General features: G+C 55.0%; 4 protein-coding genes across 4 annotated transcripts; 2 read left to right on the top strand and 2 right to left on the bottom strand.

The window, feature by feature from the left end:
- Nucleotides 1–388: 388 nt before the first annotated feature.
- QC764_703350 (uncharacterized protein) lies at nt 389–1582 on the bottom strand (the record flags this gene model as incomplete). The annotated part of the gene is made up of 1 exon (XM_062949993.1): nt 389–1582. The coding sequence occupies one exon, from the start codon at nt 1580–1582 to the stop codon at nt 389–391; it is 1194 nt and encodes a 397-aa protein (XP_062795955.1).
- A 2724-nt stretch (nt 1583–4306) lies between these two features.
- Nucleotides 4307–9772, top strand: QC764_703370 (uncharacterized protein; the record flags this gene model as incomplete). Its single annotated transcript, XM_062949995.1, has 4 exons — nt 4307–8673; nt 8731–8780; nt 8907–9310; nt 9385–9772. The coding sequence occupies exons 1-4, from the start codon at nt 8544–8546 to the stop codon at nt 9770–9772; spliced, it is 972 nt and encodes a 323-aa protein (XP_062795953.1). The 5' UTR covers nt 4307–8543.
- QC764_703360 (uncharacterized protein) lies at nt 4655–8363 on the bottom strand. Its single transcript, XM_062949994.1, has 3 exons — nt 6689–8363; nt 6184–6632; nt 4655–6127 (listed from the first exon to the last, which is right to left on the bottom strand). Exons 1-3 carry the CDS (start codon nt 6993–6995, stop codon nt 4910–4912), a joined length of 1974 nt encoding a protein of 657 aa, XP_062795954.1. The 5' UTR covers nt 6996–8363; the 3' UTR covers nt 4655–4909.
- Nucleotides 9773–10480: 708 nt separating the features above from the next.
- On the top strand, nt 10481–12855 carry QC764_703380 (uncharacterized protein; the record flags this gene model as incomplete). Its single annotated transcript, XM_062949996.1, has 5 exons — nt 10481–10624; nt 10681–10764; nt 10820–11868; nt 11928–12121; nt 12181–12855. 5 exons carry the CDS (start codon nt 10481–10483, stop codon nt 12663–12665), a joined length of 1956 nt encoding a protein of 651 aa, XP_062795952.1. The 3' UTR covers nt 12666–12855.
- Nucleotides 12856–14214: the final 1359 nt, after the last annotated feature.

The raw sequence follows: 14214 nt of genomic DNA, 5'->3' as shown, positions 1-14214 counted from the left end.
GGTTTGTGACCCTTCTGGAAGATAGCGGGGAGGGGGGTAGGGATATCAATGTCAAAGACAGCTTCCAACGTCATCTCATCGCCACAACACATCTCTCATCCTCGCATCAGTAAGGTATAGTAAAAGTAAATCATAATCATCCTTTGTGTTTTGTATACTCGCGTATTTCATAACCTGTAAAGTAAACATGTTCATCAAAAAATCATGAGGAAAAAAGACAAAGGAAATAAAGATGTGCCGAGAAAAATGCCCCCATGTCCATATCCCCAGAATTAAACGTTCCGTCGTCCGTGTCCATAATATCCCCAAACGTGTGCTGTGAAAGTGACCAAAGCAAAAAGGATCAAAACGCGCGCCGCCATGCATTACCCAAGTGTCCGGAGAAAAATCAGAAATACCGATACCGATCATCCGAATACCCGCCCTTCCCCCTGCTCTTCCTCGCCCCCAACCCATCATCATACCTGCTAGACGGATACTCATCCATCAAGTCCCTCCCCGACGACGACCTCCTCCCTCTGCTCGGCAACCCCATCCCCTCCACTGCCCTCCTCAAGTCATACAAATCCTCATCACTCTCCCTCCCCTTGCCCTTCACATCGCCCTTCTTCTTGAGAATGCTCTTCGGCTCGCCGTCCGAGCCTAACACCGGCCGGTTGGCAATCTCGGCGTTCTGCCTGTTCCTCTTGGCGCGGACCTCATCCTCCCACCTGACATGTCCCGACCCAGACTTGCTCGAAGAAAGACCGGTGGGTGCCGATGACGAAGTGTAAAGGCTGGTGCCATCCCCATTGTGGACCACAGTTCCCCCAGTCGTCGAAGCCCGTCGCGAAGAGCGGGGCACGTACCGACTGGGGTCGTACTCATCCATCGCGCTCGAGGTAGACAGCCGCCTTTCTCTCCTCTGTCTCCGCCTCTCGTCTTGATCGTCAATAAACATGTACCCCGACATGGCATCCCCTCTTCCCCTGCCGCTGGTGCTGTAGTATTTGGAGCTCAGATCGGTCGAGTCTCGGGAGCGAGACCGGGAGGAACGGCGACCGTACTCGTCGGCCAAGTGGACGGGACCGAGGGGGATATCCCTCGAGTAATCCCTGCTGCTGGATCTCGACCGCTTGCCGCTTTCTTTGTAGCCGTCCCGGCCGTCCATGTAGATGATCTGCGGGATCGAGTTTGACCTTGACCTCCCACCATAGTAGTCCCTCGGGTCACCACGGGCCCGGGAAGAAGAGGAGGAACGATAGGGTCCGGAGGAGTAAGGGTCGTAAGGGTCGTAGTGCTTGCTGGACTTGGAAGAGGAGCCGCCGCCCATGTAGATGCCAGAGTCCCGTCTGCTGTCTCTGCCCGATGGGGAAGGGGACTTGGAACCGCGAGACTCAAAGTAGGGGGTGGGCTTGCGTTCAGAGATGCTGCGCTGGGACTCGGGCTGGGCTTCCCCTAGCTTGGTGAAGGGGAATTTGCGGTCGTATTTGCGGACTTCGGGGTTGGCGCAGCGTCTGCCATCGCGGCAGGCATACGTCTTTTCGGTGACGTCCTGCTGGCCGTCCGAGTAGGAGTTGTAGTAGACCTTGGAGAGGCACATGGTGGTGGCGTTGAGTGTGTTGTTTGATCGAACGGGTTGTGGAGATGTGGAGGGGGATGGTATGGTTATATCGGGCTGTTTTGACTGTGGATGGTGATACTGGTGACGAGGTCCCAGTAGATCTGCTCGGGATCTTTGATGGCCGGTTACGATTGCTAAAGTGATGGTGATCTGAGGTGGTGTCCGGTCAAGTGCGATGTCAGTCTGCCGTGTCCTGCGTAAAACAGGCTATTGATTGCCGTCCAGGTTGTGTCAAAGACATGGGGACATAGAGGAGAACCAGAAGAGGGAGGGTTGACAAGACCGGCGTCCGGACCCAGATATACGAAGGGTCGATGTCTCGGCGATGTTTGTGATCTCCAGTAGAAGACCTGGTGTGAGGATAGGCTAGGCGGTGCAAACTGTTTCTGGCGAGAGTTTCTGGCGGGCAGTCTGGCTGGCGAGGTTGGTTTGGATCAGGGCCGACGACCCAAGGGCGGGCGACCGGTTCTGTTATATGCAGATATGACCCTCTGCAGGTGCGAGGGGACACTCCCCCGGCCCACCATCCTCAAGAGGCGCACACACACACCCCATTGCTCGGCAGCCTTGCCGCCGGCTTCCGCTCACACCCTCCACACTGCTGCTGGGTGCGCCCCGTACTAACGGGCGACAACAAGCACACGGGCACTTGCCTTTGCCGTGTAACGGTGTTGTCTGGGGTAAGGGAGGGTGTAGATAAACTAGCCTTTGCGGCACATTCAGCGGATGTCTTCCCCAAGACCAATGAGATGTTCTCCTCGAGAAGGCTGAGTTGAACAAATGACCATTAGCAAGCAGGCTCATCCTCACTTTAAGGTGGTGAGTCCTCCCTCTCACTCCGAGCCTCCAGTATGATGATGCTCCCCGGGTGACAGATGCTTTGACATTCACCAGTCCAGAATGAGACTCTCGGGTTTCGTGTCAAATGTGGTCGCTTGGTGGCCGTTGACAAAGCAGGGTGAAACGGGGGCGGTCCCCAGAAGAAGCGCTGCCAGCACTTGCGCGGCACACCCAGGGGACCGGAACCGAATGCTGCGCAGCAACCAGGGTAAAAGTGACCAGGCTGGCAAAAATAGCACCAACTGTGCTGATCAATCTCTTCTGTCCGTGTTCTATACAGCTTCTCCTGCTGACGAGCAAAAACCCACCTCAGCCCACCAAGGTAGAGGTCAACTGCTCACCTACAGCGTTCCCTTTACCGAAGCTACTGACTCACTGGCGAGAGATTAGGACAGCTTTCCCCAGAGGCTGTCGCCATGTCAGCCGCGCAGGAAGTTGCTGGTTGCACACCTTGAGCCGTGTGCAACGTCGAGGGCAGCTTCTGTCATGCAGTACATTTCAAGCCATACTGTGTAGACTGACACCGCGGTTTTGTTGAGAAAATCTGCTCTTGGTGTTTGCCATTCTGATGCCGATTCGCCGCTGTGCACTATTGCAGAGTAGCAGGATCATCGGAAAGGGTAGCTTCCAGCGATCGGGGCTCCCTCCCGAAGAGGCCACGGTCAGCACGCCCACACTGCACCGGGACAGTAGGCCGTCCAGTCGTTAGAGGCCTGCGTCAAAGTCGGCTCAACCCATTCGGCCACTGGAACTCGGCAATGCAGCATCCCAACCGTTGGCACATCGTGTATGCATGCAGCAACGGCAGTGAACGGTAATGCAAGAAACGCGCACGAGATCAGCGGGGGACCGCTATGGCGACTGCATAGAGGCTGAGCTGCTCGCCTGGTCGAGATGGTGGGGTCGACGTCATCCTTCCACACCAGAAATTTCCTCTTTGGGCAACCGACAAAGCTCTCTGTGACGGTGTGCAATGAATGCCTGCTGGTACGAATCATCCATGGGCTTTCTTTTTCCACGTCGAGACAGCTGAGAACAGCAGCACAGCATGCGATGCTTTCTGCTGTGCTTTGTTCGGACAGCGCGAGAAGACAGTTGAGGTGGGCTTGGCTAGGTCGACTTGGCAAAAGTGCCTCCAACGAAGCCAGAAACTTCTACCATCTGCGAACCTAGGCCAAGGCCAACACTCTCTTGTATCATCCGACGTGATAAAGAAACACCAGGAGTCGTCTTGAGACTCGTAAAAATATTGCGCTCCTGCTGGACCCTGCCAAGCCTGCCCCGAGAGAGTGTAGTTGATCGTCGTCATCTATACACCCCCAATATTTGGTTCCCTCTGGCCGAGTTTGCCACCGAGTTCCACTGATGAGCCTTCAGATAACAGGGCAGATGTGTTCGAACACGAGAGAGCCATCTGCTAAGTTAAACGTCATGCCAACGTTGAGATGATCTGGTGATGCGTTTCGGTCAAGATAGCCTTGCTTGTCCTTCTTGGGTTGTCCCTTGACGTCGTGACACATCTCCTTACCCTCTTTTCTCCCCGATGGAAGCCTAGCCAAGGTACAAAATAGCAGATGTTGTCCATAGCTTGCGTTCGGGGCTCTTCCGTTCGGCTGTGGTCATGGAAGCACAATGAGGCTCTTGCTTTTAGCCACGGGAAGATGCATCGGCGGGAAAGCCGGGCGTATCGGCCGAACCATCGTGGCGTGACGGCTGTCGAAACATGTCAACACCAATATGGAAAGTCGGGGAACGTTATTGCTGGAGGCGGCCCTGTACGCCTTCACTGGAGCCCAATGCTATCGCCGTATATGAATGCCTATTCAGTGGGATGCTGGTGTGACCTGTTACCATGCCCCGGGTTACAGACTGAGGTGTTGTTGCTGTTGGTAACAGGTGGTTCTAGGTCTCTGACAGACAGACCGCCCGGCCGGCTGTTCTGGTCGCTTATCTGGCTGGGCATTTTCGACGGCAGTCGGCAGCTTGCACCAGATTGCCATGGTGTATTGTCAGGCTGTGAAGATGTCGTGTCAAATTGATAACACGGTGGGCTAGCGATATTCGGAGCGGCAGTTGCTGTTTACAAACACTGCCCGGAGAAACGTATCGAGACTGCCCGTTGGTGAGGTTGTTGAGACAGGATCGGGCTGAAGGACTTGCCAAGCACAGAACGGGCAGGGGGATGGGCGGGAGCGCACTGTTAATTTTGGACAACCCACGGCACTAATTTAAGCGAACAGCTCAGTATTGCACTAACAGCCTACCCCAATTCAACTCTAACCTGACATCACCTGCACCCTGAACCCTGCACCCAAAGCTGCCATCGCAAATCCGGAACCTATCCTTCAATTTCAACAACCAAAACCGATTAAAAGCCCGATATACAAGAAGAATTCATACGCAATTACAACATGGGGATGACGCCAAACTCCCGTCCTGAAATCTACCATTACCCATTTTCCATCCTCAAAAACCCTTTCCGATACCCCTCACTCTAAAACCAAGACTCTGGAGCTCCAGCCTGTTCACCACATTCCGCCCATCGAACACCCAGCGCGGCTCCTGCATCATGCCGGCCACCTCGGCCCAGTCCACTGGCTCCTGATCATGAGCCTCTGCGCTCCCGATGCGGCAATGTGAACACTCTTCGGGACAGGGCGCAAGCGGTGCCAGTCTTTCCAATGGGTCATCACCGGTAGTCGCCGACGACTTGTCTCTCACGAGCTCCTCCAGTGCCAAGATGTCCATTTCGCTGATATCAGCTTTGTCTGCCACACAGCTTGTCGCCCAGTCAGCTGCCAGTTTCCGTGCCTTCTTGTTGCTAGACGTGGCCGAGCCAAGCTTGCGGCCCCGGAATTGTTTCCACTGTGTCAGGATACACACGGCACTTGCTTCCTGGACGCAATCCCTCCAGTTGGTCAAGATCTTGATGCGCTCGAGCTGGCTTGCGGTCAAGCCCGCCTTCTCGACCTCTTCACGGATCTCGGCCGACGCACAGCCGGGATCGAAGATGGCAATCTCGCGCGGCATCTCCATGGCCAGATCTTTGATGACGTGAACAGCAATGCTGTTGCGCGTGTCATTAGTACCATCCTTGAAGGCGAATCCTAGGATGGCAATCTTCTTCCCTCGAAGTGACCCGTTGAGCTCGCGCACAACATTGCGAGCATAGCGCCGCCGTTGGTCTTCATTCATTCTCAGCACAGCAAGCCAGTAGTCGGCCACCACATCAAGATGGAGCTCCCTTGCAAGATAGGCCAAGTTGAGGATATCCTTTTCGAAGCAGGAGCCCCCAAATCCCACGCCAGCCTGGAGGAATTTGGAACCCAGTCGTGCGTCCTTTCCGATGGCGAGGCTGACGTCTTCGACGTCTGCTCCAAGCCCAAGCTCCTCGCACATGGCGCTGACTGCATTGACACTGCTGATACGCTGAGCAAGCATGGTGTTTGCCACAAGCTTGGCCAGCTCACTGCTGAAGGTGTTGACAGTCACGATGCGAGCCGCAGGCACCCAAGCTCCGTACACGTCCTTGACAACGGTGGCAGCACGGAGACCTGCAAGTGTCTGGGCACTACCGATAAGAATTCGGTCAGGGTGCATGAGGTTTTCCACAGCCGTGCCCTCGGCTAGGAATTCCGGGTTGGAAAGCACCTCAAACTCGACATCTGGCCGGTAGTATCGAAGCTGTGTTTTTAAGTCAGCAAACTGCCTCCGGTTCAGACTACATGGCAGCGACTCACAATATCCTGGATCATCTGTGCGGTTCCACATGGAACAGTACTCTTCTCAACAATGATGGCTCCTTCCTTGGCATGCTTGGCCACAGTCCGCGTTGCGCTTTCAATCGCGCTCACATCAGCCATGGAACCCGCGCCAATACCGTGTGTTTTTGTGGGCGTGTTGACGCAGATGAAAATGATGTCGGCTTCCTCGATAGCGTCCACCACACGGGTCGAGAATACCAAGTTGGGCTGCCGTTGCTTCAATTCGATAGCCCTGGGCAGTCCGGGCAGTACCAGTGTCTTGTTCAGCGCGCCGTCTCGTGCCGTTCGTACCACTTTGAGCAGGCCATCCTCGTGGATGGGAAGATGGGCCGAGTTCCACGACTTGATTCGTTCCTCGTTAAGGTCGACGACATTGACCTGGATCTGTGGGTTGTGGTAGGCAATGACAGCAGCCGTCGGTCCTCCTGTCAACATGTCAGTCTCAATGGGTCCCAAACAGCAGGGATAGGCAACGACATACCGACGAAACCAGCGCCGACGAAGCAGATACTGCGTACGACCCCAAAACGCGGCTGCCCGTCGAGTGAGCCCTCTACCGGAGAGATCCTCCCACTATCATCTGCTTGTTTGGCCTGGAGCTTAGGAGAGCCAGCGTCGGAGCTGGGAGGCGAGGTGTCTGGTGTATCTCGATTCCACGGGCTCACTGTCCATGATCCTGGTGTCGAGCTCCCCGGACTAAAGGTGGACGCTATCGAGTGTGAGCTTGGTAACGACCTCGGGAGTCGAGGGAGCATCTTGGGCCTTGCTGGTGAGCTGGAGGCGTCCATGGGCAGCTTTGGCTTCCGTGTTTCGGCGGCTCAGACAAAAAGGCTTTCTGCTGCAGGACCTATGGTTCTTCAAGAGTCGTCTTGGTAATACAATGCAGCAGACGAAGTGAACAATTCTCGGCGCGAAAAGCTCGGCATGATCAAAGGATGAACATATATACCATTACACCCAGCAAGTACGTCAATGGCGGTCCTTCTCTGCCCATCGGAATAACGCCAGCAATAACATTGGTCAAGACACACCTCCGGACTAATGCTGTGTATGCCCACCCACGCCGTTGCGGGCCCCATTCCTCGAACCCCTGAAGCAAACAGATCTCAGCTATCGAGATCATCGTCAACAGGCAGCCTTGGATCAAGGAAACGCCGATGCCATCACCCTCACCAAGTCACCGCTCCCAGTGCTGATGATCCTGTCTCCCGGATGAGTCTGTCCGGCATAGCACCTTCGCTTCCTCTTTCGGACAGGCCAGAATACAAACGGAAGGTCCAAGGATCTCGATGGCTGCTGAAGTGTCGGCAGACCCAAGCCGGATGCTGGCTGCAGTTGGCGGCTGGGCTCGGATGCATTGACCCGTTATCTCTCGGGGAAGTATTCTGTACCGTACATGGTGTTGCCCGAAAGGCCCGACCTGGGGAATTGCGCGGGTGTGCTGTCTCATGAGACAACCAAGATTTCCGTCTTGGCGTAAAAGCCACTGACAAACTCGAGGTGGGATAGACTGGGAAGAGAAAAAAGGAATTGTCCAGTAGTGCCAGAGCACTTATTTGATGGCACCATTGGCGTTCATTGGCGTCTGCCAGACGATCACTATCCCGTGCTGGGCTGGTGCGGCTCAGGCCGCCTATCTTGGTTTGCCGATCCGCGACATGCCATTGGCTTTTCAGGGGTTCGGATCTCCAGGCCCAACATCTCTTGGCGGGCTTTACTGGGATGACTTGGCAATATCACAGATAGTGTTGTCGATCTGAGCATTTTATCGAGGCAAATGGCGGCTTTTTCCCCCTGCTGACGGGCGAACCTTACTATTCCACAATCGCAACCGACAGCCGTGGGCCATCAGGCTGGACTTGAGAGGAGGGACGAAAGGTCTCTCTGTCTACCTGTAGTTATCTTTGCAGTCTCATGTTCCTGACTTACCTCGTGCCGGACTCGGCACGGGAGAAGGGGCGTTTATGTGTAGTAGCTCGTGGTGGCGCCTGCTGTAGCACCCAGCAGCTTCCGTAACACGCAGGGGCCAACCCGAGGTGTGTTGCGTCGCCCCTGAGCCCGACAGCGCTTGAAGGCAGTGGAACATCCGCCAGTGGTGCGCGCCAGATCAATCTTGCGGCTGGGGCTGATTGGACCTGTCTGTCTGGGTCTCTAGCGGGCTGGGCAGTGTGCATCACGGTGGCATACGAGGACGGCCGGGGGACGCAGAGAGCCCGGTGTCAGCTTGGCCCTGCTTTATCAGTACGGAGCACTGTCCTGTTCCCTGACATCTCTGACAACCTGGAACATCCACGACAACCGCGCCCATTTGCCCCGAGTTACACTCCGTCAACACGATGCAGTGCCTGGGCCACGCAATTGTCCTGGTTCTATTATGCATCAAACAGACTTCTGCAAGCTCTGGCTCGTACGATGCAACCGTCTGCAACCAAAAGACTTATACGAGCCGATCGGGCGAGTTGATATGTGAGTACCCAATCAGATCCCTTCGACAGTGAGCAAGCACGGCTCACTCGACACCAGATGTTCCAAACGCGTGGAATCCTGACGGCCAGGGCTTTCAGTGCATGTCGGTACGTGAGCGGATTCCTGCTTTTTCCCCTACTCCCCTTCCCGCCCCCGAGTCTTGGCCCCGTGTCTTGTCTTGTCTCTCCCCCCCACCCACCTGACTGGCTATCACGGTTCTCAGGGCTGACCAGGATTCCCAGGTTCGAGACTCACCGCCGGCCTTTGATGCCACTTGGAAATGGCCCTCGGCGGCGGATACGGTGCACTCCTACCCCCACGTTAAGCTGACAGCCCCGGCTCTCCCCGTCACGCTATCCAACATCTCGGCAATGCATCTGACAGGGAAATGGTCCATGGGGGCGGGATCGACACCGGCACCGAGACTGAGTGTTGATACCTCAGCCTTGGCCGACCTTGATGTGACGGCCAATGTGGCCTTCGACATGTTTGCTGATCGCAATGCGGACAAGTCTGTCAAGGAAACAATGGCCGAGACGGAAATCATGATTTGGCTCGGGAGATTTGGACATGCGCAGCCTCTTGGATGGAACGAAAACAGACCTCGCATAAGTCTCACCTTGGGCAATGTGGACTTGTATGTTGTTTTTGTTTGGACTCACTCATCAGTTGGCCAGTCATTACAGATTCCCGCTAACGTGGCTGCCCTAGCACCTTGTACTACGGAAAAAACCAGAGAGGTACCAACGTATTCTCGTGGGTGGCCGAGGGAAACGCGCTGAGCTTCTCGGCAGAGGTCTCGCCCCTTTTGCAATACCTCTGGCGCGAAGGCCTTGTCTCAGCCGGCTCGTTTGTCGGCGTGGTGGCTTTTGGATCAGAAGCATTCCGTTCTGTGGAAAATGTCACCTTTTCGGCCACGGACTTTGATATGGTGCTCGACACCGGAGCAGCCCCAACACTGCCGCCCGAGGAGCTCCCTAAGTCCAAGTCAGGTGCTGCTCGGGCCGCCCCAGACACTCGAGCAGCATCATGGTCATGGACATGGTTGGTAGTGTTGAACATGTCGATCATCGGAAGTGTTGGTGCTGTACTATTATAACGTCGTCTAATCAGAAAGGCTAGCCTTCGCGGATCCCACATCCTGGCTAATGGGTACCTGCAGTGGCCCCATGTTCATGTCCCGCAGCCCTTCCGCAGTGTGTCGAAATTTCCGCAGAATTTCCATCTCATGTTTTTCTTTCTTTGTGTTCTTCTGCTGCATGTCTCTTTTCTCTCGCGTACCGGCCGTCTGCCCGTTGTTTTCTTTTGCCGAAGTTTAGCGGGCTACCATTTCAGGTTGGCGCTTCTTTCTCTACGGACCAGGGCCCGGGGACCACGTCACTTCCCCTATCAAGTGATCGCCCTCCGTTTTGAGCAGGCGTGGGATGGTATCTTTTACCCCCCTAGCTCTTCAGCTTCAATAGTGTCTTCCCTCTTCGGCGAGATCGTCTGGCAGCCACTGCCGGCGTCGTACCGAGCAAACGTCACCGCAACTGTCCGCCGTCTTGGATCACAGATCGTTGAAGAGAAGCAGCCGGCCTGTCCCCCGTGAAGCTGCTCGTCTTATATCGTGGCCTTGTCGTGCGTTGCACACCTCACACGGTCGTTCTTTTCTCCGTCTGGGTTGCAAGTCTCTCTCTTGTGTTCTTCTTTCCCTTTCGATCTTTCCCACCTGCGTGGTCGGTCGTCCTCTCCACGACCAGTCTTTTCTTTCTTTCCCTTCCCCTTTCCAGCCTCGCTGCCGATACAGGCGCAGCTATAGATCGGGATGGCGCCTCGTCAGGATCAGCTTCGGCCCGAGATACCAGAGACCCCGAGTTCCAGTTTAAGCCTGGCCACTCCAGATCCTTTCAGAGACCCATCAGATGTGGACTCGTCAGCACAGAGTGCGTCTTCGAGGAGGACATCTGGAGTAAGTGCAACCATGGTTAATATCGCCGTACGATGTACTAACGCTGGCCAACTCAGGACCTCCCCGTTGCCGATGTCACCCCTCCTGCAAGAGCACTGACACGGCCGCCCCCAACACAAACAATCAAGGGGGAGACAATCGTAAGCAATCTGCTTCCTGATTCAAGGTTGAACCAGATACTAACATGTTCAGCAGACTGCCGCTTTATCACAGGAGGAAGTGTTCAATGAAAAGGCCGGTGCTGACGTTGAGAAGGGCACCCAGCCTGTTGCTTTCTCTTCTACTGACGCGGAGAAGGCCGGCGAGGAGGCAGCCGCTACGCCCAGAAAGAAATCCAGGAATCCATTCAAGCGTCTCTATGAACGCTTTCGGGAGACCTACTGCCCAAGGGAGGAACCAGGCTTGGTCTTCCCCACCGGCCCAACCGACGAGGAGAAGATGATGTACCTGCACACGAACCGCATCCCGCTCTACATCTTTGGCCTCTTTTCCTTCTTCACCCTCTCGGCTGGCATGTGGCTCTTCTCCGTCTGCGCGCCCATTTTCGCCTGGTACGGTGTCTTTGTCGGCTTCCTCAACGTCTACCTCATCATCTCGTACTTTGTCGGTGTGGTCGGCAAGGATTGGGACTACAAGAGCCACCGGGAGCTGGTCGAGAAGTATCCGATCAACGATGAGACTGCCCCGACGGTGGATGTCTACCTGCCTTGCTGCTCTGAGCCCTTGGAGATTATCGAGAACACCTACCAGCACGTCATCAAGCTTGATTGGCCCGCGGCAAAGCTCAAGGTTTATGTCCTTGACGATGGTGACCAACCGGCCATCAAGGCTCTGGCAGAGAAGTACGGCTTCAACTACATTGTCCGTGAGGACCGTCCAAGGCTGCGCAAAGCGGGCAACCTCCGGTGGGCTTTTGCCAGGACGGAGGGGGAGTTCTTTGCCATCTTTGACGCTGATTTCTGCCCTCGTCCCGATTTCCTCAAGGAGCTTGTTGTTGAGCACATGGCGGATCCTAAGACGGCTATCATCCAGAGTCCGCAGTTTTTCAGGGTGACTGATGACCAGACTTGGGTTGAGCAGGGTGCTGGAGCGACCCAGGAGTTGTTTTATCGCGTGGTGCAGGTGAACCGGAACAAATGGGGTGCGTCGATTTGTGTGGGGAGCAATGCCGTGTACAGGAGGGAGGCGCTGGTCGAGGTGGGAGGGACGGCCGAGATTGGGTTTTCGGAGGATGTTCATACTGGGTGAGTCTTGACTGCTCTGGCTGTTGACGGGAGATGACAATGGGGCTAACGAGATGCAGTTTCGGTGCTGTTGACCGCGGCTGGAAGGTCAAGTACGTGCCTCTCTGCTTGGCGACGGGCATCTGCCCCAACACCCCACGCTCCTTTTTCTCGCAGCAGATGCGCTGGGCCAGAGGCAGCACGACGCTCCTGACGACCAAGCATTTCTGGACTTCGAACCTTTCCTTCATTCAGAAGGTTTGCTATCTCTGTGGTGTGTTTACCCTCGACGTTTTCCCATCCCTTTACTGCGATCAATGCTGACATCAACAGGTCTCCTCTACTACTCGGCCGTCTCCCTCGGAATCTTCATCTCCCCCATCCCGGGCACCCTCCTCCTCATCTTCCGCCCCGAATGGTTCAAGTACTACAACCTCGCCTTCGCCATCCCCTCCATCATCTACGGCTCCCTGCTCTTCCGCTTCTGGGCCAAGGCCAAATACGGCTTCAACGTCCAGCACGTCATGATAGTCCAGTCGTACGCCTACCTCACGGCCATCAAGGACCGCCTGTTTGGGATTGAGCTCCTCTGGGCGGCGTCGGGCGACAAGAAGGCGCACAAGAAGAGCAACAAGTTCAGAAACATGAGACTGCTCTGTTGGTTCTGGACGATACTGACGATCGGCGGTGTGATTAGCGCGGTGACGTACAGGTTAAAGAATGACTTTCCTTGGTATCACACGCTGCCGTTGTTGATACTGAATGGGTATAATTTGTATATTGTGCATTACTTTTTGTTTTGTTCTTGGAGGTGGTAAGATATGACGGAGAGTGGATGGTATGTATGAAAGGAGGGACACACAAAAGGGGGATTACAAACAAAAGGCTTCCGCTTCGGATGATATGATATTTTGACCGTGTGATGGTTGTGGAGGGGGTGGGGGCATGTATATATTTGGGTATCCTTTGGGGCAGCTCGTCGACCAAACGTGGGGCTAGGAAGATGGGGTTGGGAACTTGGGATTGACACAAGCATATGGCGTTTAATGATTTAATTATTTAGCTTAATGGATTTTTCTGTTCTTGGTTTCAAACTTGAAAGCACAATAGATTGGTTCTTTGTCTTTTGGTACGGTTCCTACTTCCTTTCCAGCGGAGTGCTGAACAAGATCTCTTTTCAAATTTGGCCTGGGGTGGTCTTAAAGGCGGCCAACTCTTGGCTGCCTAGGTGCATCTTCCTTTCTTGGCTCACAAAGAATGTTGTTCGGCGTGCTTTGAACGGTGAACCGGGTCCTCCGGCCCTTCCCACCGCGTCTATCGATTCAAAACCAGTCTCGATACTATCTCGGTCAGCCATTTCCCAGGGACCAAACTCCTGAAAGCCACATCTCTCGTGGCGTTCGGGATCACACCACCCCCAGGCAAGCCACACGGGTTAGAACGCACCGACTCCCGCGAACGGAAGCCGATTATAAGCCCGATATGTTGTGGAACTTTGGCGGGCATGAAACTGGAAGGGAGGGGCCTTTCCGTTGTTACGCAAGCGGAGATTCGGGGTTTTTGGCTGGTTGGTTGGGGTGGTAGGTGAGGAGGTGAGGGGATACGAGGTTTCGGTGAGGGAGGTCTGGGAGGGAGGTTGGATGGCATGGCATCCTTGGATCCATGTTGGTGAACCGCAGTGGTCATTGTTTGGAAACCAGAATACCACGCCCACCACATGGCTGGGGTTGGAGGCAAGAGTGAAAATGTCCGTTGGGGTCGGCATGTTGAGGGACAGGTTTGCAGGGTCTCGCCGGGTAGGTGAATTCTTGGTTGATGTCAGGGGAATGGCGACAGGACAGAGAGGGCGAAACAGGATCAAGTGAGGATGGGTACCAAGAAATGAGTAACAACCAACAAAATTTTCTGACATGATGCGGATTTGACGTCGTCTTCGAGAGATCAACAGTGATGGCATGGAAGCAGGTCTGGACCTGGATCCCATTCACTCGGGTCTCCTCGTTCACCATGAGTGAGGTCAGGTTTGGTACCCATAAGGCAGCTGCATGAAAACCAGCCCTATATAAACCGCCCCTAGGCCATATGTCGTTGTCGGCCCCCCTGTGCCTGGCTTCCTGATTGGCACCATGCAAGCGATGGGTTACCAAGGCTGCCCTGGACAGTTCCCCGACTTGGCAATAGGCCTCCTGTGCCGCATCCTTTGAGAGAGACCGGTCAATGATGTGCATTTCCATTAGCGGCACAGATTCCAGAACCGGTGTCAGGTGTGTTCCATGGGGGTGAGGAAGTCTGCGTGGGGGAACATGGTGCAGGGGCTGGATATCGATTCCAAGACCGAAGAAACTTTCTCGAGTGTATAGTTGAAAG

Source organism: Podospora pseudoanserina (assembly GCF_035222485.1).
Source record: "Podospora pseudoanserina strain CBS 124.78 chromosome 7 map unlocalized CBS124.78p_7.2, whole genome shotgun sequence".
Taxonomy (NCBI): domain Eukaryota; kingdom Fungi; phylum Ascomycota; class Sordariomycetes; order Sordariales; family Podosporaceae; genus Podospora; species Podospora pseudoanserina.
The sequence above is the reverse complement of the archived record's forward strand: the minus strand, read 5'-3'. Positions and strand labels throughout refer to the sequence as shown.

Bases quoted from the DNA above. Each gene is read 5' to 3' on its own strand.
- QC764_703360 (XM_062949994.1), bottom strand. From the start codon at position 6,995: ATGGACGCCTCCAGCTCACCAGCAAGGCCCAAGATGCTCCCTCGACTC. The intron at 6,633-6,688 runs GTATGTCGTTGC...ACATGTTGACAG, and splicing joins CGTCGGCGCTGGTTTCGTCG to GAGGACCGACGGCTGCTGTC. The intron at 6,128-6,183 runs GTGAGTCGCTGC...TTAAAAACACAG, and splicing joins CACAGATGATCCAGGATATT to CTTCGATACTACCGGCCAGA.